This window comes from Camarhynchus parvulus, chromosome 24 (assembly GCF_901933205.1).
Source record: "Camarhynchus parvulus chromosome 24, STF_HiC, whole genome shotgun sequence".
Lineage (NCBI taxonomy): Eukaryota > Metazoa > Chordata > Aves > Passeriformes > Thraupidae > Camarhynchus > Camarhynchus parvulus.
In genome coordinates this window covers 5,863,797-5,891,170 of record NC_044594.1, presented here as the reverse complement: position 1 = coordinate 5,891,170, position 27,374 = coordinate 5,863,797, and the positions used below count along the sequence as shown (strand labels likewise).

Genomic DNA, 27,374 nt, shown 5'->3' with positions numbered 1-27,374 from the left:
CTGCTGGCTCTGGGTTGCTGGTGGGTGCAGAGCACCTTGAAAAGCTCCTGCTCCAGGCTCCTGCTCACTAATGAACAGGTTTTCCTTATTAACACCTCTCTGGAAGACTTGGCCATTGAATGCCATCTCATTGTGCAGGGACTAAGAGGTAACAAGGGACTTGTCCTAGAGCTGCAAGTTCTCTTTCTTTCCAGATGCACTCAAGACAAGGAGAGATCCAGGGTTTAACTCTCCACAGTTTTAATAAGAGATTACAATTATACATATTCTGCCTCTGCAACCATTAGAGACCTATGCAGGGGCTTTAAAGTTAAACACAAACTGGAGAGACTTTGCCCAGGCCTTTCCCACACCATTCCCTGGGCAAAACTGCATCAGTCCTCCAGGGACCCAGCAGGACAGGGAGCATCAGTGTGAAGAAATGGAGACACTGCTCTTAAAAACCCAAGCTGCACCTAAGGCCCACTTGGAAGTCCAAGTCCCTACAGAAATGCAAGCTGGCTCCTAACAGGAAACTGCTTCCCATCCATAAAACGCAGCATGGACATTCCTAATTTTACCCTGGTAATATTCTCCCCATGAAACCAACCCCCACTCACTCTGCATGGCGTTCTGCTGCCGGTTCTTCCAGAGGCACATGGCGATGAAGACGATGAGGATGAGGACCATGACGCCCAGGACACAGCCCACGATCAGGTAGAGCATGTCCCCACTGCGCACGGGGCCGCTGGCAGCCACGGCCCCACTGCCCCCAGCCCGCTCAGGGGGACTGGGGGGCGTGCTCAGGTCTCTCACTGGATACTCAGATGCTCCTGGCGTGCGTTTCACTGGATGAGTAGAGACAAGCACATGTACATCCACTAAATGCATTTTCTAAATGTGTTCTTTTATCATGAAATGAAAATAATTACTGCCGAGTCTGAGTCCTGATGCCTCGCAAAGAAAGCTTCCAAGTCAACGTGAAATCCTGCAATGAGAATGCCAGCTCCTATTGGGTAATAACTGTTTGCCTTGGAAAATGGTGATTATCCCCTGCTCACCCGCTCCTTGAGGTCACTGGAACTTTAACGAGCCGCTCGAGGTACTGTGGCTGCAACTGCTCTAACTCTCAACTTGAAAGAGCACAAATCTTTCCACTTCTGAGGTCAGGTAAAACCACAACACTCATTTCTCTCGCCCAGACTCTGCCAGATGACCTACCCTTATCTGATGTGAACCCTGCTAACCCCCTTTCCAAACCACACAGTTGAAGATCAACCAAGAGATGAACAGAAAATCACTGAAAATGAGATGCTGGTTTAACCCAGGAACTGCATTTACATTAGTTTCCAGTACACCACAGTTCAGATTTATTTCATTTGACACTAAAACCCTAAAAGAGGTGCCTGGCTTAGGAGTGAAGCTGGTCAGAGAGAGACAAGCACCTCCATGCAGGTATGCTGGATAAGCTGGATCACCCTTATAAGCCTGGGGGAGATAAATTTTAAGGAAGAGGCAGTGTGAATGACAGATTACATCTTGCCCATTTTAAAATTAGAGAAGAAAATTATATTCCTTGCAGGAGGGAGACCAACTGTGTGCACAGCCTTGAAGCCCTGCAGCTCCTACTCCTTCCTTCAAAGGTTTCACTACTCACTTCACTGAATTTTGATGCTTCCGCTCCCAGAGGGCTTTTTTCTTTTTTTTCTCAAACATTTTTTCGTAGCACTGCATTTGAAGTTTACTGTCTGCATTTTCCCTTTACAGCCTTACTTGGTTTTAGAGATTAAAGGAGACAGGAATTCTTCGCAAAATAAATGTGACTGCCATATCTGACACTTCCCGAGAACAGTACAAACTTTGTGCCAGAGGCATGCAGGATTAGGGATGGAGGCAGCCAACACAGCCATCAATTGCTGTGGTCTGCACTTATACAACGTGTCACAGAGCCCTGAAGACATAAAACAGATGTACAAATCAATTCTGTCATCTTCAGGCGCATGGTTGTCTCCTAAGGAGAGGCCATCAGCAGAGCAGAGGCAGCAGCACTATCTCTGAGGGCAGGCAAAGCTGCAGAGCTCTGCTCAGAGCCTCAGGAGTGCAAAGGATCACTTTCCATATGTTCAAAACAATCCCAGCTTCGGAAGACAAAACAATCCTCCGAAACGTTCCAGAAAATTATGGTCATCATCGCAGCTGACTTTTGTGCTGCACAAAAATTCCCCCAGTGGATCTTTCCCGTCCCAAAGGCCACCTCAGCCCAGCCCCACAGCCTCACCTTTGGTCTCGCAGATCATCACGTTGCTGTACTCACTCTCCCCTCCCTCGTTGTAGCACTGCATCTTAATGTCATAAGAAGTTTCAGGCTGCAGGTGATTTATCAGGTGCCACTGCTTTGTACCTGTGGGGAGGACAAAAAGTAAATTGCAGTTCATTTACCCACAGGAGCCAGAATTATGGTTGAGTGCATCGCAGGGACCTTTTCTACCAAATGCAGGGGCACTGCAGCTTGTCTTGTTAGCACAAAAATCTTCAGTACTAGTTTATGGACTTAGCTGAAACCACGGTCCATGAGTGGCATCCTGCTCATGACAGAGGGCTGGAACGAGATGATCCTGAAGGTCCCTTTCAACCCAAATCATTCCATGATTCTCTAAGACTTGTGTTATCTTTTGAAATTGATTATTAGAAGGACCTTCTGATGAATTAAAGTGAGTGTTTTTTCAGTATTTTCTTTTAAAGAAAGTCATTCTCTATAAAAGCCAAAACTCACAACCCAGACATCCAAGTGCCCACACACGTGCATTTAAGTTCAACAGCAGCCCTGTGCACCCTAAACATGGAACTGTCAGAGGGATGGGTTTAGGGTGGATTATGCTGACTCTTTACAGTACACTGGGCAAATAACAGGGAAAACTGGCACAGAGAGCTTGGGACAAGGAAGAACTTGGCTGTGAGCAGATTTTCCAGAGGTGCAAGGTATCACTGCAGTCATCGGTGTCACACAGAAAGGACACATCTGGGTTGCTCAATTTGGCCAAAACCTCAAATAATTGAAGGTGCATTTTATGAACCATCCTGGGACTGTCCTGGTGCCACTGCCCCTGCAGAGCCCAAGCCCCAGCCCCAGCCAAGCAATCTTCTCTAATAGGATGGTTTTGTCATCTCTGGCCCCCAGCCAGCTTTTCATTTAGACACCCTCCTGAAGCACTGAGCACTTCAGGATAAATCACTCCCAGTTTTTACTTTCACGGGCTTGTGACAAATTTTACTAAACAGCGACCTTTTTTTTTTTTTTTTTTTTTTTTATTTTTTTTTTTTTTTTTTAGGGAGTTTAATTAACTGTTTGAGTGCTCTTAATCCCTCTTGGAAAATACCACCTTGAACTGTTTCCACTGTTTCTAAGGAACTGTCTACCACCTACTGATTTAAGCATTAATAAAAAGGCTGGGGCGTGCTCGGCAGGCAGGGGCTGTCACCGTGATGCTGCTCAAGCTCCTCCAGGACCCCAGCCCAGGTCCGGACCCTCTGCCCGGCCCCAGCAGGGCCCCTCTGCACCAGGGGCTGCCCAGCACGGTCCGTGTCCATATCCCAAGCCCTGGCTGAGGCTGGAGCTGCCTTTCCCTAAATCGCACGTTTTTCCCAAGATTCAGGCTCGGTTTTCCCGGCGCCCCCACCCCCAAGCATTCCTTTCGGTAATTACTACACCAGGTTTTAGGTTTCCGCTTCAAACCATTAGTGGAACTGGATTCAGTACAGGCACTTTAACTGTCCTCTTCGTGCACCATTAGCAAGGGAAAACATTTAAACAACTGACATCAGACTGCATTTACATTTAAAATTCAATCTCCAGGATTCTCGAAACGGAGAAATTCAGACCAGAAACGGAGAAATGCAGACCATCGCTGCAGGACAGGGGTGATTTTTTTGCCTTTGCCTAAAGCAGCTGAGAGATACCAAGGAGCCATCAGAGCTTTTTGCTTGTTTTTTCCTTCAAATAAAATCTGATTTTGCCTGCAGCGGCATTTATAAGAAAAAAAAAAAGGTTTCTACAGAGTTTTGAATGTCTCGAAAGACAAGACTTAACAGGAAGCGGTGAGGAAAGCCTGCGGCAAGCACTTAGCTAGCACAGGCATCACAACACTTTTTCCACAACTCATGCAGTCATTTCAAGATAAAATTCCCTGTCATAAAGCAGATTAATTCAAAGGTAACAGAGGGGGGGAAAAAAGCAAAGAACAAGTGATTTATGGCAAAAATACCTTAAGTCACGTGTTCCTCTACATATTTCACATCAAGTGCTTCCAATCACAACTTAATTGAAAATAGTTCTCTCTCTCTCTTTTTTTTTTTTTTCCTCCTGAAAAGCTAATTTAGGGGAGCACAGTAAAGAGAAGTTGAAGTTTAAATCTTTCCACCGAGTGATTTCTGTTGCAGGCTCTGGCAGAGCGGAGCAGCTGCTAATGGTTTCAGACTGCCACAAAGAGTTCAATACACACACGCTCGGAAAAAAACCCCGAAACAAGCTAATTTCACAGCACAGTGGAGCCCACTTAAACAACTAACTGCTCAGTGTATAAGATTTATAAACACACAAGTTCTGTCTAGCAAAGGCTAAAATACATTTGCAGATGAAGGTGAAGCCTGCATAAGGTTCTTTAAAGCCTCTGAGCTCAAACTCTGGACCTTTAATAGCTTTATAGTGTGCAAAAGCTTATGTCATGCATCAAAGTACTATGTGCAGTATTGTCTGGCAGGGGAAAATTTTCAAAATAAAGGTCCATTCCTCTTGTAACTGAATAAATGAGGGGGAAAAAAATAATTAACGTCATTGGGACAGAATGAGATCACTGCGTTTGCTCAGGCCGAGCAATAAGGACATTAAATAAAATATTTTTTAAAGGGTTTTCCACTTCTGGACTAATATAGACATTATCTAATAACTTCTTCCAGGAAAATGATGATCTAATATGCACAGGGGAAAAAAATAACTTGATTAAAAGGCAAAATGAAGCACAAACATAGCTGCATTTGCAGAGTGCTACAGCACTTGAGGCTAAAAGCAACTTCCTTATAGTAGGAGAAGTGATTAGGCGAGGTAAGAGGAGAGAAGGGCAATTACACATAAGATACTACCAGCTCAGAAAGTCCAAGCTGGGGTAAATAATTTTAAAAGCCAACTAGTTGTTAGTACAGTCTGTAACCCAGATGTTTTTATCCTGGGTTAAACCTCATTTACACTGCTTTCTCTTTATACAACTTGAAGCTACACCAGTTCAAATAGACCTTCATTAAGGCTTTGCAGCTGTATAACAAGCCAAACTTAAACCCAGCATTTAGCCCTCAAGCTTCCATGTCAAAGAGGCTTCAGAAGGAAGAAACCAGCTCACGTGTGGGCAAAACCCGACGTTAGGGAGTTGAGATAGCTCCTCCTGTGAGATATATTATAAAGACTGCTTGGGAAAAGCAGTTTAGATTTCATATAAACACAGCCAACATGGCTACAGGGTGTCCTTCCCCTTCTCCAAGCAGGCACCGTACCGTCCACGATATCGCGCTTGTAGTCGCTGTCGTTGTCGCTGTCCGTGGGCCGGTAATAGATGTAAAATCCCTGGATGGGTGTGTTGTTGTTGCTCGATGTGATGTACTGCAAAAGAATTTTAAGAGACTGCATGAGAGAAGAAAAGTTTTAACTGAGTCCTGCTGCGTTGTTGTCACAGAGTAGCTCATGCTCTGCAAATATGAGTATTTTTAACAAGGTTGTGTAAGTAAAAGTGACTGAACTCCCATGAGTAGCCAGAGAGTAGGATGGGTACAAGAGACTGAGTCTGGGTCGACTCTTTCCTCCCATATCACTTCCCAAACCCTCAGTTAGGGTTTGACCATGCACAGCCTGAAAATCGGCATGATTAATGGAAATGGAAAAGTTAAAACCATAAAACTCTTCAGAAAGAGTTAAGGTCACTCTAAAAATCAGCCCAAGAATCTTTAAGTTATGCAGCCTCCTGAGGAACCAGAGGTTATTTTAAGTTTATTATCCTTAACATCTCTTAAGGCTGAGCTAGCAGAGCAAACTAACACTGGGAACTCTACACATTAAATCCTCCAAAGTATACCAGGGGGTTAGATTTCAAAACAAGAGCAAAGAATTTCTGTGGGTTTCAATAAGGACTTTAAAGTACTTGTTTACAATAGGCGAGGTAACAGGGGAAAGGAAAATGTTTCTCTAACATGAAACCTCCACTGGATGTGAGGGAAGACGGCGGGTTTGAAACACTCTCCCAGCCACCCCAGCCTGGATTGACAAAAGCAGCAGGAACTGCAGGAAACGGAGCCAACTCACTCACAACTCATGGCATGAAGAGGGCTTGGGACAGAGTTAAGCCCACTGGTGCCTCTGAGATGTCTGTGCCAGAGCAGGTGGACTGGGGCGGCTGCAGCCTCTCACTGGAGCTGCCAGTTGGGCACATCTGGCGTAACCCGAGGAGGGTGTGCGGGCTCCCTGGGGAGCTGGAAGGGGAGTGGGGCGGAGGGAAGCTGGGAGATGGTGCAAAAGGCAACAGACAACTGACAGGGCTGCCTCTGAGCGGGAAAAAGTGTCTGGAAATGGGGGCAAAGGGCTTGAGAGGCACAAATCCCATTAAGTGCCCCAGTTCCACCATACAGCCATGAAGTGCTTCAGCCCCAGGAACACGATCATCTCCAGGTCTTGTGGGGAGGAAAACCACTCCACAAACAGCATTCATTAATCCTTGACTTTGAGGTACAAACTGTGGTATGTGTTGGGAAAGATGAAACAGGAAAACCTTATAAATATGATTGTCTGGCAAAAGATTTTGAGAATATAGAAACTATAAGCGAGATTGAAATGAAAACAAGCTTTGAGATCCCTTAGTTACTGAACAACTGGAAAACAATGGTATGGCCTTCTGAAGATAATCCCCTTTTGATGAAACAACACCCTCTGCTTGCAGACATGTCCAAGGGTCAGAGCAGACCCTGCTAGCTTGGCAGAAAGGGTCCAAAGAGGAGGTTTAAAATGTAACACAGTGTGGTAATGTAATGATTCTTACAGGCTGTATGTAAATGCTGTAGGATTTGTATATTGTACTAGATTGGTTAGTGAGAATTAGAATATTCAACACAGAAGAAGATTTATTGTATTGTAACGGGAACCTTGTTCTCTCACCCTTTACGCTCTTACGCTTTTGCTCTCTTACCCTTTTACTCTCTTATGCTTTTACTCTCTTACCCTCTCATCCTCTCTACCCCTCTCTTCTCTCAGGCCTGCTCTGAGCTGTGGCTGGCAGCTCCCAGCAGGGCCCTGCACCCAGGCCCTTTGCAATAAACCCCAAGTTCCAAGCCCTGGCTTCAGAGATCTCTCGTCTCCATCCGTTCCCACCGTCCTACCCCCCAACGCTCCTACAGTAAGAAGAGGCAGAGCTGCACGCACCGTCCACTTCAGCATGATCTGGGTGTCGCTGATGGCCTCGGTGTAGGCGATGTGCGGGCCGGCGATGGGCCGGCTGGAGAAGCGGCCGCTGAAGCCGGCCACCTGGTATGGGCGCGACGCCGCGCTGCGCGGGCTCTCCCCGTACGTGTTCACCGCGATCACGCGGAACCGGTACATTTCTCCTTTTAAGGGAAAGAGGGAAAAGAAAGAAGCCCTTGTAGCAAAACAAGTGCTGGGAAGAGGATTCAAGGAGAGACTAAACAGATTAGGAAGTACTTTTTGCACAGCATGCAGTTAGAAAAGGAGAGGAATCCTCGCCACAGGCTGATGTGGAGATATAAACAGCTTCTAGAAGTCACTCAAGGAAAGTCCAAAGGCTATTGGAGATACCTCTATCAGCCCAAGAAATCCCTAAACTGGTGGGCACTGAGAAGATGCTTCAAAGAATCCCTATCACCATCCACTTCATCTTCTCTTGTGTTTTTTGCCTGATTTTTCAGGGCTAGACACTGGAAGAAGTCAGGACAGACATTTTTCCATTATTGCATTTTTCTCTACATTCTGAGTGTTCACTAGAAGGACAATTAAGTTAAAAATAGCAGTGATACACAACCCTCCTCTCCACATGAACAAGTATTAAATTATGGTGGGTTTTTTTCCACTTGGAAAGCCAGAAATCAACTTGAATTCATGTAACGAGCTCCTAGGCCATACACAAAACCCAAACCTAATGGAGCAGAAACGGGGTAATCCAAGCAGAAGTTAAAACGAGAAAACCCGAAGAGCTGCGGTAATGAAAGATCATTTCTGCTACCTGGCTCCAAGTTCCTAACTTCCACAGACAGCTTGGAGGGAGAGATGTTGCCAGCTGCGACGAGCCAGTCGCTGTTGCGCCCCAGACGTTTGTACTCCACCTTGAAGGCAGTGATGGGGGAGCCCCCGTTGGCACGGGGGATCCACGTGACGTAGACGGACGATTCCGAGGCCGTGGATATCGTGGGTCGGTCCGGAGCTTCTGGAACTGAACGGGGAAATTCGGGTACAAGAGGGTTAGAGTCAGCTGAAACGTCATTTTCACTAATAACTGATTAGGCTTGTTGCTGATGATTGTGTTGTATTTCACATGTTAACAAGGAGAATCTCAAATCCTCCTGAAATCACCACTGCCCTTACTCTGCTGAAAAGGATGGATGATGAGCAAACAATTCAAGAGGAATTGATTATCTTACCAATATTATATTAAAAAATGATATGGTTTTGCACTATTCCAACCATTTCTACATGAAAACAGACACATACACTAAGTGAACAAGAAAAACATGGTTATTATTTTCAAGTCCCCAAAATACCCCCAGACCCAATGAGACTTCAACCCATCTGCACTAACGAGTGCTGGAGAAATGAGAAGGAAGAGAGAACAAAGCATGCACCAGGATGTACTTACGGAACTCACTGAAGTTACAGGCAGCAGTGGGACAGAGAAAAGGGAAAGAGGGGTGTTAGTAAATCAGGTTTTAAGAGCTGTGAGGCTTTACTAAATCAGCCTGGATTCTTGAACATGGAGCTGGTGCTGAGGAGTGGAGCAAGGAGCAGCAGGCTGGCAGCTCTGGGGCATGAAGCAGCTGAGCATTTGCAGCCAGGCACAAGGAAGGCCCTTGTGAGGCTCCTCTGACATTCAGTGCTGCCACAAGCTCAGCTCCTTGCCTGTGTTATTAAACCTCTCCACTCACCTTTGGCTTTACCCCAAATTTTAGATACCTTTGAGATCTCAGCCCCTGACTAAATCTGCCTGAACCAGGCCAAGGAGTTCAAAGGCTGGGGGAATGGGGGATGAGAAAAAGGACTATAAACGTGCTCTTTTCACTGGAAACCAGGCCAAACATCACATCTAGTGGGAAGTGCTTATATCTCCTCACCATCAGAAATAAGCCTGTCCCTGGGAAGCCACAGGAAAACATTCAGAACAGATATCACACACTTTGAGAACTTAAAGCTCTGACACAGCCATTTCCCATTTCCTCTTCCTCTGGCTCTTTCTCAGTGGAAGGAAAGAGAAAACCAGAGTATTTAGCAAAAAGATACCACAGGTTTAAAAATGAGCAGTAAGAATGTGGGTTGTAAGTGAAAATTCTCTTGTTTTTTGAGAGCTACACATGCAGGCAGCAGCATCCTAGGAAATATCCTATATAACAGAATAAACAGGAAATAGAGGAGGCAATACAAGCACCTGGAGCAGTAATAAACACAGGTTAACTCAGACACAGCTCTTTGCAACACAACTTTTAGTGCCCAAATCACAAACCATCCACACTCCTACCTCCACTGTGGCGAGACAGGTCCGGAAGGATGACACCAAAGTTATTATTTGTGCCTTCATGAACAATGGGATGTTTGGGGATTCCTACGGGTGGAGATGGAGCCTGCGTGTTTTTCGAGGATGATGTTCTTTCTAAGAGGATTTGACAGACAGTACATCAGTGTAGGGCCTGCATAAGGAAATGCTCTTTGTCAATGCTCACTCTACAAGGTCACTTGCTACCGTGCTGCCCTGGCTTCACATCCCAAGCTGGAGAGTCAGGAGACCAATCAGGGAGTTTCTCTGGGAGAGCAAGAGAGATTTCCCACCCAGGCTGTGGGTGGGTGACTGTCCATGTGCAGTACTGACATCCACAGTGCTTAGTGGTGATGCTGCCAGCTCCTGCCTGTGCTGCCAAGCCCACTCATCACAACATCAGATGGGGAAAATTACACACTGCAATCCGTGCCTAGAGAAGGTGTAAAAATGCTGTGGAAGCAGCTGGAGCCAGTACACCAGGCTGAGAGGGCTTTTGGCCTGTGGCAGAAGGGGTGGCAGGATAGTGTGGAGCAGGGTGGGGTGGCAGCACTGACTCCCCCGAGTTTGCCAGGGATTTAGCACAGGACAGTGAAGAGGAAGCATCATCTGGGTTTAATATGATGGGCTGTGACAAGTGGCTTTGGTGGTGTGAAGCTTTCTGAGCCCCCCAGTAAGCTGGGAGGGTTTGGAGGAGGAGGAGGAATGTGAGCATGAACACCAGGATGTCTCTTACAGAAAAGTATGGGTGGAATGGGATTTTGCCACACTTTGGTACAATACCCTGGGGGTTGTTTGACACGTGGAGGAAGGTGGGGCGGAGGAATGTGCACCTGTGATGATAAAGGGAGGAGGTGTAGCACAAAAAATCAGGTGAGTGTGGGGTGTTCTACAGAGAATCCTCCTCAGACTTATCCTCTGAGGGTCTGTGCAGGGGAGGGGATGGCTGAGAAGAGGCTGGGGATGGATGACTGTGGCCTCTCAAAATGGTGTTTGGCCTCATGGTAGCACACAGCCCATGAAGAGGGAGCAGGAGAAGGACTCCTGTGTTACAGGTTTCTTTGTGTAAGTAGGAGCCACAGAATCCTCATCTAGCATGCTGACAGATGCAGATGAAGAATGAGGCTCCCTTTGGAGCACGTGAGGGACCAATCAGCCATACTGAACATTTCTGTGTGTCTGGCCAAGGCTGGTGCAGGCTGGGGCTGTGTCTGCTGGGCCATGGAGGGTGAGTGGTAGGTCAGCCAGGATTGGAGTTGTTGGGCAGGTGCCTGGGAGGGACCCAAAGTTTCCTGAGGCAGAGATGTTCTGGGGGGTGGGTAGGTCACAATTAGGGAGCTGTTGACTTTTTTTAGCAGGGGAGAGATTTTCAGAGGTTAAGGGCCATCAGTTTTGTATCTGTTCATTGATAGAATGATGAGAAGGATGGATAGGGCAAAGGATCTATGTATGTTTCACAAATTTCATTAAGACCTTAAATCCTTTAAACAATTTTAAGCTATCCTGTCCATCATAGAATTCCAGAAGGGTTTGAGTCAGAAGGAACCTTTAAGCTTATCTTGGTCCACACCCTCCCCTGGGCAGGGACACCTTCCACTGCCCCAGGTGGCTTCAATCCCTGTCCAGCCTGGCCTTGGACACTTCCAGGGATGGGGCAGCCACAGCTTCTCTGGGCACCCTGTGCCAGGGCCTCACCACCCTCCCAGGGAGGAGTTTATTCCAAATATCCCATGTAATCCTGCCCTCTGTTACTTAAAAGCCATTCTTGGACAGTAGTATAAAAAATATCTACTTGTTTGTGTGCTAAAGAGCACAGGCAGCAGCGTCCAAGCTTGAAAGAAAAAATCCTCTGATTAGGAATGTTGTGCTTGTTGCTGTCTGCACACAACTATCAGAACAGCTGGCTCGTGGTCAGCAGAGATTGTCACTGAGGTGTCTGCAAAGCAAACCAGGAACAGCTTTGTTGACACATGAAAACTCAATGGTGCAGAGTTTCTTCTGCGATTAAAAACCTCAACAAGGACAGACTACTCCTGACTTTGCTCCTTAAAGCAAGAGAAACCTCACAGCACAAATCTTAACAATCACCCCAAAAATAATATTATCAAGCTTTTAATAGCTTCTACTTACCAACAGCCTCACACTCAAGGAAGTTTGCCCTCCAGCAATTTTAGCTATTAGAGGCTGTTCTTTAGCAAATAAATTGCAGAATATTTCACATATGGCTTAGCAGATGCCATTAAATGACTGATGTCATTAAATAAATGTCTCTGGAAGGCCAGGACACAGGGCACATTGTGCTGCACCTACCCTTGCTGGTGCGGAACGTCAGCATGGCCGGCTGGCCCTCGCCCGCGGCGCTCCTGGCCACCATCAGCACCTCGTACAGGCTGGAGGGCTCCAGCTCAGTGAGGCGCAGCTCGTTCTCACTGCCGGGCACACGCACCGATGTGTGCCAGCCGCCCGCCGCGCTCACGCCGTCCTCCAGCTGCACACAGGGGAGAAACTGTCACGGCATGCTTGGAAATGGGGATTGCTCACACCCCCAATCACACCCCAAAGCGCCTCTGCTTCTCCTGCTGTTCTACATTTACCTATGGTTTGTCTCCAGCTGCACACAAGGGAGAAACTGTCACGGCATGCTCGGAACTGGGGCTTGCTCACACCCCCAGTCGCACCCCAAAGCACCTCTGCTCCTCCTGCTGTTCTACATTTACCTATGGCTTGTCTCCAGCTGCACACAAGAGAAGCTGTCAGCACGGTGTGCTCGGAACTGGGGACTGCTCACACTCTGCATCGCACCCCAAAGCACCTCTGCTCCTCCTGCTGTTCTCCTACATTTACCTGTGGTTTATCTCCAGCTGCTCACTAGGGAGAAAACTGTCATGGCATGCGCAGAACTGGGGGCTGCTCACACCCCGAATCACACCCCGAACACCTCTGCTCCTTACCAAAACTGCTTTCCTACATTCACCTACGCTTTGTCTCCAGCTGCACACGAGGGACACTGTCAGCATGGTGTGCTTGGAACTAGGGGCTGCTCACACCCTGCATCACACCCCAAAACACCTCTGCCCCTTGCCAAAACTCCTGCTATTCTACATTTGCCTATGGTTTGTCTCCAGCTGCACACAGGGGAGAAACTGTCATGGCATGCTTGGAATTGGGGACTGCTCACACCCCGAATGGCACCCCAAAACACCTCTACCCCTCACCAAAACTCCTGCTATTTTACATTTACCTATGGTTTGTCTCCAGCTGCACACAAGGGACACTGTCAGCACGGTGTGCTCAGAACTGGGGACTGCTCACACTCTGCATCGCATCCCAAAGTGCCTTTGCCCCTTGCCAAAACTCCTGCTGTTCTACATTCACCTATGGTTTGTCTCCAGCTGCTCACAAGGGAGAAACCATCAGTACAGCATGCTTGGAACTGGGCACTGCTCACACCCTGCATTGCACCCCAAACACCTCTGCTCCTCTCCAAAACTGCTTTCCTACATTCACCTATGGTTTGTCTCCAAGTGCTTCCACTACAAATCAACAGCTTTGCACCCCTTTCACTCCTTGGAATAAGCAACACAGCACTCCTTGGATAAACTATTTCCCCTCTCCACACACACACACACACAGAGTTGGTTTTGACTGCGTTTTTTTTTTCATTTTCACTTGTGGCTAAAACTACAAGAGCCCAAATGATTTTCAAGCCTTCAGTCAGCCTTCAGCTGTGTGCTACTGAAGGGCTGGACCTAATACCCCCTGCACTTGCCCAGCTTCCCCTGTACTTCAGCATTTAAAAATATTTACTGGCTAAAATGGGCAACAAAAAGTATGTCTTAGTTAAGGATGGCAAAAAAGTTAGCAGGGAGATCAAAGATTTGGATTTACCAATGCATGTTTCTTTTTTTTAAAAAACAGAAACACTTTTTAACTTAGCAGTGAAATCAGCTCCGTTAAAGAAAAGAAAGACATTCTGGGTAGTCTCTTAATGCTTGACCTTTGCAGGAAAACATTACCCCAAATCCCAAAGGAAAAGACAAAGATTCCATCAAAAATAAACTACTAAACAATATAAGACTTTAATAAAACATTGGAGGCAGATCTAAACGCTGTGGATTATCAAAGGTTATGCCAGAGGTCTTTGTTCAACTATTTTCTTCTATAGCAGCCTCTCCAGGGCTTTTATTCCCCCAACTGTTTTTTTCCTCTATTAAAAGAGGGAAATCAATAAAATAATTTAATGACACAAAGACAGCACCACCCTAAAAACCAGGATAAATTCAGTGCCGAGAAATGCATGAGTGAGCACATTTAATGTGGAAAGGCTTGGTGTGAGAGAAGGGAGAGCGTCAAAAAGGTCAAAAAAGCATTCAGAGCTTCCAGGGCTTATGTGAACCAACCGCCTTTGGATGAGAAATTATCACCAACAAACTCTGGCACTTGGTTTTCAGGAACCAACAGGTCAAAAATCTAAGCATTCCCTCCAGGCTAAGACAAGATCAGGATGTAGAGGATTAAAAAGCTTATGAAAAATAAATCAAACAGCTTTGCCATGCAGAAAACTGGTTTGCTTGGAAGAACAGATGCAGGCATTGCTTGGTTGTGATTTTAGAATCACAGAACCTCCTGAGTTCAAAGTGGCCCACAGGGATCATGGAGTGCAACTCCTGGCTCTGCACAAGAGACCCCAGGAATCCCACCATGTGATGTTAAGCAAAAGAGCTTGGTGCTGTCACACCATTTTTAATGCCACAGTAGGCACTGCCCCGCAAATTTCAGTTCACTTTCATATTTGATAACTTTGGTTTAATTGAGTCCCTCTAGGACCCAGAGCAGCAAACTCAGTGATGCACTGCGGTGAAATCCAGCTTCCCTTCTGCTCTCACACACAGATTCAAGCTGGCTCACATTTAAATGCACTTTTAACCTCACTGATTCTGCACACAACATGCCCTGGAGTCCCATTCTCTATAATGACACTTTAAAGGACAGAAAAGCCTGGATAAATCTCACTTAAAACTAGACAGAGCAGTGTATTGGCGACAATGTCAGCCATCCCTCAAGCTGTGTGGGCACAGGAACATTGTGCTTCAGCTGTGTGTGTGACATTGTGCTTCAGACACTGTGTTCTGCCTGGCCTGAGCCCATGTCCTGGTTCACACCAGGGTGGAGATAGCTAAGCATGCCAAACCTCTCCCTTGGAGAGATGTCCCTTGAGTGGGCTGTGATAAGATCATCTCAACCCTCCTGGATTGAGGAACCCTCCGTGGTCATGGCGAGTTCCCAGCATGCTTTGGGCTCCCATGTAGATTTTGTGTAACCCATTGGTTTTTCCCCCTTTGTACCACCCCACTTTTCCCCATAAAACCCCCAGCTTCTGCCCTCTTTGGGAGGGAGCTGTCCTCCTGGCTTCCTTCGTAGTGTTCCTGCAATAAAGGAACTCTGTGGAACTGCTTACATGGTGCTCCTGTCTCTTTATCCCTGTGTTGGCCTGGGGACACCTCGCAAGGCAGAGCTGAAATCACTGAGAGCTGAAATCACTGCAGAGCTGAAATCCCTGCTAAGAGCTAAAATCACTGCTAAGAGGTGAAATCACTCAGAGCTGAAATCACAGCTAAAACGTGAAATCCCTGCTAAGAGCTGAAATCACTGCTAAGAGGTGAAATCACTGCTGAGAGCTGAGGTGCCTGCCCCTTGCTGAGGTTACCCAGTGGCTGAAGGACTACCTGAGACCCCCAGAAGCTGTCTCCTGTGGGAGCTCTCTCTGGGAAGGTTGCAGTGTCCGGGTTGAGCCATCACACCCCTGACTGGCCATCACAACCCACCAGCCCTGCTGTTCCTTGTGAAACCCACAGAATCGCGGTGCATCCCCGCGGGGCTGGGCAGGGCTGGGGACGGTACCTTGCGGTATTTGACAAAGTAGGCGTTGATGGGCAGGCCCCCAGCACGGCCTGGCCGCCACACCAGGCTGTACGAGTCCGGCTTGGGCGTCTGCGGGGGGCTCAGGATGATGGGAGCCTCGGGCCGCGCGGCGGCGCTTGACGCCTTCTCCATCCCGGCCGCGTCCAGAGGAGATTTTGTCGGAGGAGAGCTTGAAAATGCCATTGCTGCACCAAAATCGCCGCCGCTCTCGTCGCTCTGGGCAAGCTCCAGAGGAGCTGTTTCTCCTGCTCTCGTGCCAGCTGCTGAAGGAACTGCAAAGGGAGGGTCTGGTTACATCCCCACCATGACGTACGTTCGCCCCGCGCCGAGGGGACACTAAATCATTTCAGAGTGACATTTCCAAACAAGCCCTGCTGCAAAACGCCAGGTCCAGAGGTGCCCACACAGATCTCAGCCTGGTGCCAAGCTGCGGCCTGGGTGTTTTTTCAGGGCACAGCAGTGGGGTTCGGTTTGTTTGGTTTGGTTTGGTGTTTTTTTCACAGTAGCAAAGAGAGAAAACCTGAAACTCGAGGTCTACAGGCACAGTTTGACCGTATCTCCACTAAATTAAGTCATGGCAATGCATGTTAAAAGAAATAAGTAAGTATATAGCTAAATTTGTGAGACAAACCGAGTAATTTGTACGTCGTTGTACAAGGAACTTTTCATGGCCTCCACTGGCATGCACACAAGAGGACATTCTCCTACCCCAGTTTCTGAGGTTTTAGCTGTAATTTAGAGAAGCTTTGAAAGCTGTACAACTCAACTACTTCATTTGAAAATTTATGCTGAGAATAAACTCAGTTTACAGGAAGATCTACATGCAATTTAATACCAACGCATTTCAAGAAATCCTTCTCCAGCCTCCTCCATCCTATTTACTTTTGCTGGTATGAAAAAGAAATCTATACAGTATCAGTACTCTAAAAGAGGCCACAAGACAAAAAAAAAGCCCTGTTTGGCTGATACAGGGCTCGTCAGAATTCCAGGCAGGAAAAGGGTGGCAGGTTGGACATGTGAGATTATCCAGGACAAGAAAACATCAGTACTTAAAGCAAGAAGGTTTGGGAAGCAGCACAGCTCCTTGAGGCTGCACACGGCAGCAGTGGGACAGCCAGATGTTCGGAGCCCCGTCCGTCCTTTCAGATTTGTGTAGGTTTATGTTACGTGCCGGGGTCTGGAAGGGGAAGGGAATGAAGGGAACTTGGTTTACAAAACAAACAAATTCCTTGGTAATGTAAAGCCTAGGCAGTGTTAGCCTGGCTGACTCAGATTCCTTCAAACCTCCATTAAAATACCAGCAGCAAGTGTGGCTGCTATTTTTGGCCACTTTTTAAAAAGCTGGGAAGGAAAGTTCTCTTTTCAAATTGAAGACATGCTCTCGGCAAGCATTCCTTGTTTGTTTCTTCTCATTTATTTAGCAATGCCACAAAATTCTGAGACAGGAAGAAGGCAACAACGTGGGGAGGATGTCCCCAAAGCCCAGATGGTCCTAAAATGCCAGACACTCCCAGAACAATCCCTGAGTGGAAGGGTATCTCTGCTGTCAGTGGAGCAGCGGGAAGGGCGTGACATTGGAAACAAATGGGAGGAGGTGGAAGGCCCTCAGCTCTGTGGTGGACCCCGAGGATGTGGGTGGGCATGGTTTGGTGCCTGCTGGCACTGGGGAATGGACTCTTGGAGTGGAGGATGAGTTGTGGTTTCAGCTGGTGACAGCAGACCCACAGCCAGCGCTGTGTTTATTGCTGCAGGAGGGGAGTCGTCAACAACTGCTCGGCTGTTGTATTTTTGCTTTGGAAAACAAGCCCCGGGTAACAATTCCCATTGAGTAATTCAGATCAAAGCTCATTCTGCAAACTTTCTGGTATAATTACTACCCATATAACCCAGCACATCAGCCTTCTCTCTGCTGCTGTGTCATTATGCAACTTTTTCTGGCTGTTGCTCTCAGTGCCATCTCTTTCCCCTTAGCCATGGAGATTTTTTCTTCCTCAGCTTCCCAACCCACTGGAAACACCAGCAGCACTGAGCTGAGTCAGGCCAAAGGCTGCATGCACCCAAAATCTTGACCCCACCAGCAACCAGAGAAGGACTGAATGACCCAAATTTGGGCACTAAAAGAACGTATTCATAGAATCTTAGAATGATTCGGGTTGGAACGGACCTTAAAGGCCATTCAGTTCCACCCCACTGCCATGGGCAGTGACACCTTCCACTATCCCAAGTTGCTCCAAGCCCTGTCCGGCCTGGCCTTGGGCATTCCCAGGGATGGGGCAGCCACAGCTGCTCTGTGGCCTCACCACCCTCACAGGGAGGAATTTCTTCCCAATATCCCATCCAACCCTGCCCTCTGGCAGTGTGAAGCCATTCCCCCTTGTCCTGTCACTCCAGGCCCTTGTACAAAAACCCTCTCCAGCTCTCTTAGGCATGGGAAGGGGGTCTGAGATCTCCCCAGATCCTTCTCTTCTCCAGGATGAACCATTCCAACTCTCCCAGCCTGGCTCCAACTCACACATTCCATAATACCCAGTACTCGACTGCCTGCTCTTGTTTCTCCCCTTCAGCCTCATTTTGAAGGGGAAGAGCCCTCAAGTTTTCAGCCCCTCCTCCCGCAGAAATCTTTCCCCACAAAGATGTTTCACAGCACCTTTGCTTGTTGTCCTGCTCCCCTGCTGACCAGGGTACAGCCACAGGCAGAGCCAGCAGCTCTGGGTTTTATCTCTGCTGTGCAAACAGGTCACATTCCCAGGCACTTCCTCCCTGCTCCTTTCACAGCCAGAGGATCCTCCCTCTTTCCAAGCTCTCCAAATACCTCAGCACAGGCTGGGGAAGCCCTCTGAAAACCTGAACACAGCACATCAGTGAGGTCACCCACACCTGGCACGTGTTTCAAATCACATTAGGACTTCTCAGAGCTTCTCTAAGGTTTCTGTAGGAGCAATTCAGCCTGTTTGACCCTGAAACACCCATCTGCATAGACTAAATGCTCCTTCTGTTTTTCACTCCCTCTCCTGCTACTCAGACTGCCGGCAGTGTATTTTTCTCCTTCAATTCCATTAGATGAAGTTATTTTTGAGATTTAACCTTGTGTTCAGTAGCTCTGGGAAGCTCCTGCAACTGTCTAAAAAAGACCCAAAAAAGGGAGGGCCATGGCTGCAGGATCCTGAGGCATCATTTTACATTTTGGTGGTTTCTCACTATGATGGCAGCTGAAGCTGTCCTGCCCACTGTTAAGACCATGCAATGAATCACAGGCTGGAACAGATCCAGCAGAAGGAAAAAAAATATATATATTTTTCAGCCAAATGGGCTCTCTTACTGTGTGCTGGGACAAGGCAAATTACAGGACCAGGTACTGAAGCTGAGAAGTGTTTAAACTGAACCTTCTGCTGAAGAAATGGAATCCCAGCTGAAGTCATTCAGGTGCTTCGGAAGTGTTACCTGGCAGGAATTCTTCATTAAACAGCTGAGTGTCTGAGCATGTCTTTGGCATGGCTGGGAGCTGTTCTAAACCCCTAACAGCTCCCAGAAAGTCCTCAGAGACTTTTATATCAAAACCAAATGCCTTAACCACCCTCTGCACCATAATCAGCAGCCAGTACAACGTATTAGAAACCGATAAAAGTTAATAAACAAAGCATTAAAATTGAACTCACTGCCATAAAATTCTGAGGCAAAGCACTGGGATTTTTCTCTTTAACACAGGCTGAATTCTGGGATGATATTTAGTTTCATTTTTCCACTCAGCAAGGTCCAAAAATAACTGATTTATAAAACTACATGATGGGATCACTTTCTTGAGGTTTCTTCTTTCTTTTTTTCCCCTAAGTGAACCTTTAAGCATCTTTTTATGTTATTTACAGGAGTTTTAAACTCTAACCAAAGAACTTTAAATACGGGGCCACATATTAAATCCCACTAACCTGAAATCTCCCTGGCATTCAGCTAAATTAACTGAGGCAAGGCGCTGAAAGAGCTGAGAAACTTAAGTAACTTCATGTAACTAAAAATCTGTATCTGGGTTCTTGTGAAGGGAACTTGGGGGAGTTCAAACCTGTTATTAATGTCACAAAATATTCCAATGTGAGGAAAGGCTCTTTCCCATTTTGCTTTAGTGTAAGTACTGTCTTTTCCTAGTAGCAATTTCAAGAAATAAATAAAAAATACCACCCTTGTGGGAAATAGATTTGTAGAAAATTCTCAAAACCTGACAGAAGGTCACATAGTATGTATTTGTATGTAAACATTGAGACAAGAAATGTTGACTTAGAAATGCTATGGAATGGGACAGATATTGCTGAGAGAGAAATGGAAATAGAAACAAATTTTAAAGGATGGTTTTGTAAAAAAGACTAGATACTTTGGAGAAATAGAGCTATAAAAGATGTATTGTATTAGGACCTATGAGGGGTAAGTGTAGATGATTGGCTTTAAGGCATGAAAGGCATTTCGTCCCCTCAGCTGCCCCATCTCTGAGTCAGAAAAGGGCTTAGACTAACACACCCTCAGACAGATTTTTTCACACAGAAGATGCTAACCCCATGCAATGCACACAGCATTCCTCCTTTGCCTAAGGTGCAATGGAGGATCTGCTCCATGAAGACAAGTAAGACTCCTCTGCTTCCTTCCCCTGAGACTCCACCCGCCTGCCAGGCATTTCTTATCCTGAGGCATTTCTCACCTAACTCAGGGAGCCAAGAGGGAAGGCAGGGGCTGTAACTCACCGACAGTGAGGAAGGCAGTGGCCAGGGCAGAGCCGTGCTCGTTGCTGGCCTCGCAGCGGAACTGCCCGGCGCGCTCGGGGCTGACGTTCCGCAGGCGCAGGGAGCCCCAGCCCGCCCGGGCCACCGAGGGGCACCGGGGCTCTGGCCCTGCTGGGGGAGGGCTCTGAGCTCTGGGGGGATGCCCCTGCCTGGGGGGGCTGACCACGAGGCCTCTGCTGTCGTACCAGCGGATCAGAGGAGCGGGCAGGCCCGTGGCATTGCAGGACAGCGTCACATCCCCACCGGCCACCACGGTGGTGTTGGCTGGGGAAGAGATGATGATGGGGACAGAGTCTTTGCCTGGGGGGAAACACAACAAAAGAATGAATTCAACTAAGGGATATGATATTTAATGCCAGAACAAGTCAATACAATTTACAACATCATATGTGGTTCTTTCTAACCATTTAAATAATTATTTCTTCTCTACACAGCATCTCTAGACTTCCCTTCCAGACTGAAGAGATCAGCACACATTCCACCTTAGAGAAGGCTGATAAAAATATACATTCAAACTGTGCTTTAAATTCTCTAAATGACAAAGACTTGACTGTCAGTGAGGAACACAGGGGAGGCAAGACTGGCTTAGTGCACTCCACACACACAGAGGCCACAAAATCTCTGCTCAGCCAGGCTCTGCACAGCTCACACCAACCATAACTGGTCCAGAGAAGGTTCAAAGCTTCAGCTATACATGACAGAGAGAGAATGGGGACAGCAGCAGTCTTGCCAGCATCCTTGTGCCAGCAGAAATCAACTTCTCTAGGTATTAGAAGGTATCTTAGAGAGAAAAGAGATGAAAAAGACTACTGGTACCTGATCCTGCCAATCTGATAGAGGGGAAGTGTGCATTAACCCCAAACCTGATGATTGTTGGGTAAACTTGATTATGGAACAGGCTTAACTACTCAGCAGCCAATACTGCTAAGAGTACCAGCTCACCCAGCACAACAGGATCCTGATTCCACTTAAGAATAAATCGCATCAAGTCCAATCATAAGCTGATTTGATTGCAGCTGATAATCCAGGTTTTAAGTATCAGTAGCCACACTACCCCAGAAATCCCTGCATCTCTTAAAATCCAGCTGAAAGCACCTTCTTTGTAAGATTAGTGGTCAGAAACAAATTAATACATAATCTAGGGGGAAAAAAAAACCACAACAGAATAAAGCTTAAAGTATAAATGCTTAATGTGAGCTCTCGAGGGCTGCAAGTGCTCCTACCTGGCTGGACACGGAGTCTCCCCGTGGACTGCACAAAGCCAATTCCATTGCTTCCCACACACTGGTACAAGCCAGAGTCCCCCAGGGTGACCCCACAGATGCGCAGGTGGTTTCCTGTGAGGAGATGCCGTGGGGAGGGCCGCAGAGGAGCCGCGTTGTGGAGCCAGGTGAGGGTGGGAGCGGGGCTGCCGCCGGCCTCGCACCAGAAATGGACGCTCGCGCCCGCGGCCACGGTCTCGTCCTGCAGTCCCCTGGAGAGTGAGGCAGGTTCTGCAAAGGGAAACGATTCTACATAAACGACTTAGGCTAAGTCCTGAAAAAACTGCTGTGAAACATTACACAGGCTTATCACATCCAAAGGTTGAACAAGTACCACAGCCCAAAGCTGGTTTTCCCACACACGGGCTTATTTGAATGGGTTCTCCCTTTTATTTCAACAGCCACATGTTTGCAGTAATCTTGTAAATAAAAGACTTCTATTTTCAAAACAATTAATTAGTGACATCCCCCAAGAAGAGGTGTGTTGTGCGTCCACACCCTGTTTTCTGAGCAACTCAAACACACACATTTTAAAACCCAAACAAAATCACGAAAGCAGAAAAACTCAAATACCAGGAAAATCTGCTACAATGGAAAGGGGAGGTGAGGAACAACTAGCAGCCAAACAAAAGAGGCCAAATATATGATTATGCTTCTTTTGTTTTTGTTGATGTTCTCATCCAAACATATCGCCTTTCCTCACCAGTTTTTGTTCACATACAACCTCAAAAGAAGCAAATCTGGTCCCTGGCACATTACTGACACAGGCACTCTGTAGGAAAATAAATGGATCAGTTCTTCCCTTGGAGTTTGTTATCCTTCACTGTTTCATTATTTCAGACTGCAAATGGTTTGAAGAGATAAATAATTACAGATTTGAACTTGGGAGAAATGATGGGATATGGTCATTATAAACAGATCTGTATTCTTTATTTTAATATGCTTAAGGTTGAGCAAGAATGTGAGGCTGTTTGGAAGCAGATGCCAAAACTAGCAGGTATATGAAGGGTATGTTTGTTGCCTGGATGTGAAAATGTCTTTAATTCTTACCAAGTACAGTAAGCGAATAGTTAACATATTTCACTGCTCCAGAGTCACTTCCCACCACGCAGGAGTAATTCCCAGCATCTGATGGCTCCAGCCTGTCGGTGACCAGGTGGGAGTGCAGCAGCCTCCACCTGCCTCTCCTCAGCGCGTCCCGGCCGTCCTTCATCCAGCGGATGGGGGCTGGAGCTGCCCCACTGACCACACACTCCAGGGTCAGGGCACTGTGCTGGGGCACTGCCAGGCTCTGGGGAGCCAGCGGGTGAAGGATGTGGGAGCCACCTGAAGAAGGGCCTGCAGGAAAAGAGATGAATCGTGGAATAGAATCACAGAATGGTTTGGGCTTCTGGTCACCTTCCACTCGACTGGGTTGTTCCAAGCCCTGTCCATCCTGGCCTTGAACACTTCCAGGGATGGGACAGCCATAGCTTCTCTTGGCAGAGACTCACAGGGTCTCACCACCCTCACAGGCACCCAAGATCTAATCTAAACCTACTACCAGTGCCATTCCCCCTGTCCATGTCACTCCAAGCCCTCTCTCTCCATTCTTCTTGTAGGCTCCCTTCAGGTACTGGAAGGTCATAATTAGGTCACCCCTAAACCTCCTATTTTACAGGCTGAACTATCCCAATTCTCTTAGCTTTTCCATGCAGGAGAAACCAACCAAGCTTTTAAACCACACCCTCCCATCCCATTCTCTGTCCCACTCCATGTCTTTCAAACACTGCACTTGGGACTGAGCATGATGTTGCAACATTGCCTCCCAGAAGTCCTGCTCCAAAAGAGATTTGGGGACAGAAGTATTGGCAGTATTCCCTTTCCAAAGGTGACTGCCTGGGATTTGAAAAGCAGTCATGCTGCTCCTCCACAGTGAGGGGAAATAAGAACTAAATGTGCAAAGAATGCAGGAGAGATCTTGCAGACCATGGTGTTGGAGGCACTGATAGGCCCTTGCTAAAATAGGGATGTTATTTATTCTGTTTGAGCTGTATTAATTCTGGAAAGCTGAACTGAATACTCACGTGTGACTGTGAGCTTCCGCGCAGTGAGTTCTACTCTGAGGTCGTGAGTAACTGGGTTGTATGCTGCACACTTGTAGGACCCTTTGTCTTCTAAAGATACATTCAAAATTTGCAGGTTTCCAGATGGAAGAATTAGGTAGTTGTCTAAACAAGTGGAGAAGTTGAAAAGAGGATTAAATTTAATTTTGTTTCCAAATATGCCTTCCTTTTTTGTAATTTTTAAAATTAATGTGTCAGCCAAACCTATTTATTCTAAATATAGAACCAAAAAGAAATCACAATGCAAAGGAGACTAATTTCCAAGGGTAGGTTTAGATAAAGTAATTTGCACAGGAAGTCCTGCAACTTTCCAGAGGCGTTTTTTCCTTTAGGTTCAAATAAAAAACTCCAGGCAAGCTTTTGTTGGATACTTATATTGCACAAAACCCCTCACCTGTTGATTGTTCCAGCCACTTCCCCCGCACTTGGAAGCGAACCTGTGCTTTGGGGTGACTTTCTGGCACCTTGCACCTGATGAGAGCTGTGCCTCCTTCCTCTGCTGTAACAGCAGCCGTCCCCAAGGCATCAAAGTCACCTAAACCTGGAGAGAGTTGGAACAGGGTAAGAGAGTACGGCATGGGAGAGGGGAAGGGCAGTAAGCTCAGTGTTTGTGTTCACAATACAGTTGGTTTCATGCTGATTATCTTCTCTGCTGCAGCTTTAGGACATTCACATCAACAGGCCTGGTCTATCCTGCAGCCTGTAACACCATAAACCCTCCTTATCCACTTCTTACTACAAAAAGCTTTTACCTGGGAACAGTGAGGAGAAAAAATACTTCCTACATCCCCCTCAACTGCTCCCAGAAAAGCCAGCAGAGACACTGGAAAGGCTGCAGGACTCCTCACACACTCAGCGGGCACTACAGAAGACAATTCACACTGACAAGCAGGAAACCTGTCCATAAAAACATGGAATTGTCTTTCTGGGTTGATAATGAGGCAGGCAGCGAGCTCCCAGCACCTTCCTGTGTGCTGCCAAAACCTCCAAGGCAGGAGGGAAGTGTGAAAGCTGCTCTTCTACTCCCTCCATGTTCAAACTTCTTTGAGGCTGTGAAGTTTTCTTATGTTGGCCACCCTTGGAGCTCTCTTGAGAGGGACTGGCCATGGGTCAGTACTTTACCAAAACACTTATAAGAGATTTTCCTCCCTAGGGGATTTTGGACATGCTCCATAGATGAGGTACCCTTCCAGAGAAATCACTCAAACACTGCTTGACAAAGACCTGATTCAGACTGCCCACAGATCCCAAGCAGACAAACCAAGCTCATGCAGGAATATTGTACTCCCATTCTCAGCACTGCACTGTCCTTTCCATGTGGAAGACATTGTCCTTCCTCTTCCAAATCCCTGGAGGTCACACAATTTACAGATCGAGCATCAAGGCAAAGACTGATCAGAAGAACCAGTGCAACTCAGAGAAGGGAAGCTGCTCCTAACAAGTGAGAAGACTGTCCCCACCTGAAGAACATCAACACTGGTTTGATCAAATTAAATGAAAATGAAAATCTGCAGCTCCCACTTATTTCCCAGGTAACAATTCCCACAGATTTCTCCTCAACTCTCAAGCATGCTTCTACAATGGTGTGGCAGCTCAGCTGCTCTTTCAACATCCTTTGTGAAGGGAAGCATTTGGGAATCTTGTATTTTCAGGCCAATTCATGGAAATTAATATTATTTCATTGAATAACATTTGTGTTTGCTGAAGGAGACCCTTGAGGTCCTTCAACTCGAAATGAGGCTGACACCACCACTAAATCCATCAGGTATGGTTTGGTGTAGCTGAGGCTTTAAAAGCCTCCAAGGATGGGGATCCACAAGCTTTCTGGGGAATCTGCTCCAGGGCTGCATCACCTGACAGGTCTCAGATGACATAATTAAAAAAAAAGGCAAGAAGTGTACAATCCATCATATTGTCTCAGAACATTTTGATCTGGGCATTTTCTAAAAGTCAAAGAACAAACCATACAAGGCAGCTGAGGATTGGCAAGGAGTAAAGAACAGGAATGCAGATGAACTTACTGCCCATGGACACGGTGGCCGGCCGGCTCAGCACGGCGCCCACGCCGCTGCTCGCCACGCACTGATAGCGCCCGCACGCCGCCGGGCTCAGGGACACGATTGTCAAAGATCCTGCCTGCATCTCCACCTCTCCCACCCTGCTCTTCAGAGGCTCCCCATTAAACAGCCAGGAAATGCGAGCTGTGGAGGGCTCGGCAGAGCAGCGGAGCTGGACGGGCTCACCAGACTTCTGGACAGTAGATGAGGGCTCAGAAATAAAACGGGGAGTTATATCTAAAAGGAAAAATATACATATATTGAGTTAGACACCAGAATTTTGCATGGACACAGGTGATCATGTTAACAATGTGTTGACTGGAAGGAAAGACTCACCATATAAAGGGACTCTAAACTCTGAGCGATACTCAAGCAAGTGTTGCCTTTTCCTTGTCAAGAGGAACTCAGGAGAGATTCCTGCTCGCTCTCAAACGCTTGGAAAACTTCAAGATTCAAACCTCACAAAGAGGGTAACAACAATTAAATGGAGGTAGGTGCAGTAAGGGGGAGGTACATCCCCAAGTGTGCACAAGGCACTGGCATCACGCTTGCCAGGGCCAGCAAAAATTGCAATCCCACTGGATTTATCCAGAGGAAAACAGCAGCCGTCACCTGAAGAGATGGAGCACAGGAACACGCAGCTGTAGCTGATCTGTCCCATATGAAGCAGGCCCGGACGTGACTTGTAAAATGCTAGAAATGGCAGGAGCCTGCCAGGTATTTACACAGAACCGTCTCCGAGTCTGCAGAACTAATTAAAAATAGCCGGATAAAAAAAAGCTGGACGAACAGCAAAGGCTCTTGCTAATTCCAAATACATGGACTTCATCAGGACAAGGATGATGAATTGGGCATCCATTATCTTTACTGAGTAAAGATGAACAGAAACAGGAAGAGCTGCTAATAAATAAAAGGTTCAATTCCACAGAACTTGGTTATGAGAATCCATTTATTTGCCAAAAGAAAATTCCTGCTTGTTGGAAGAGATTTTTTCCTATTCTGGCCAATGAAACACTGGGAAGTATTTCCATTTGTTTTCTATTGAATTCTCCACTAAAGATTTTGCATGAAGGAAGCAAGCAAAAGGCAATTAACACCAGTAATATTTAATTGGTTAGTAATATAAATTAGGAGAAAAAACTAAATTAAAAATAGACACATTGGCAGGGAAAAACAACTTCTATTTCGTAAAGGATCTAAGGAATTCCAGATAGTACGGGTCAAGATGATATTAAATGACATCCAAGTCAGAGACAGTTTTCTTATAGGTGGGGCCCTGGGTTCATGCTTTTCTTCTCAAGTCAGTCCATCCCAGCTCTGGTTATGAGTTTCAGATGAGAGACTGCACATTTTTAACTGAACCATAAACTATCTGCATAAACATAAAATAAAACTGGAAATTAAAGTGTGGCTTCACTTAACAAAAAAAGATGAAATCCATAAAAATGGTATCCAAGCATTTCGCAGGACTCCAGATGTCCATTTTTAGCTTTTAATTAGA

General features: G+C 46.7%; 1 protein-coding gene across 3 annotated transcripts in view; it reads right to left on the bottom strand.

The window, feature by feature from the left end:
* The window catches only part of CDON (cell adhesion associated, oncogene regulated), a 58,826-nt gene that overhangs the window by 10,101 nt on the left and 21,351 nt on the right, over positions 1 to 27,374 (bottom strand). For all 3 annotated transcript variants that reach the window (XM_030964810.1, XM_030964809.1, XM_030964811.1), the window contains exons 3-16: positions 25,838 to 26,110; positions 24,211 to 24,357; positions 23,778 to 23,921; positions 22,762 to 23,049; positions 21,673 to 21,942; positions 20,411 to 20,749; positions 15,666 to 15,958; positions 12,075 to 12,252; positions 9,750 to 9,881; positions 8,247 to 8,453; positions 7,433 to 7,614; positions 5,521 to 5,626; positions 2,258 to 2,380; positions 600 to 827 (exon numbers count right to left, since the gene is read on the bottom strand). In XM_030964810.1, coding sequence (XP_030820670.1) covers positions 600 to 827; positions 2,258 to 2,380; positions 5,521 to 5,626; positions 7,433 to 7,614; positions 8,247 to 8,453; positions 9,750 to 9,881; positions 12,075 to 12,252; positions 15,666 to 15,958; positions 20,411 to 20,749; positions 21,673 to 21,942; positions 22,762 to 23,049; positions 23,778 to 23,921; positions 24,211 to 24,357; positions 25,838 to 26,110 — 2,910 coding nt within the window. The remainder of the gene's footprint in view (positions 1 to 599; positions 828 to 2,257; positions 2,381 to 5,520; positions 5,627 to 7,432; positions 7,615 to 8,246; positions 8,454 to 9,749; positions 9,882 to 12,074; positions 12,253 to 15,665; positions 15,959 to 20,410; positions 20,750 to 21,672; positions 21,943 to 22,761; positions 23,050 to 23,777; positions 23,922 to 24,210; positions 24,358 to 25,837; positions 26,111 to 27,374) is intronic.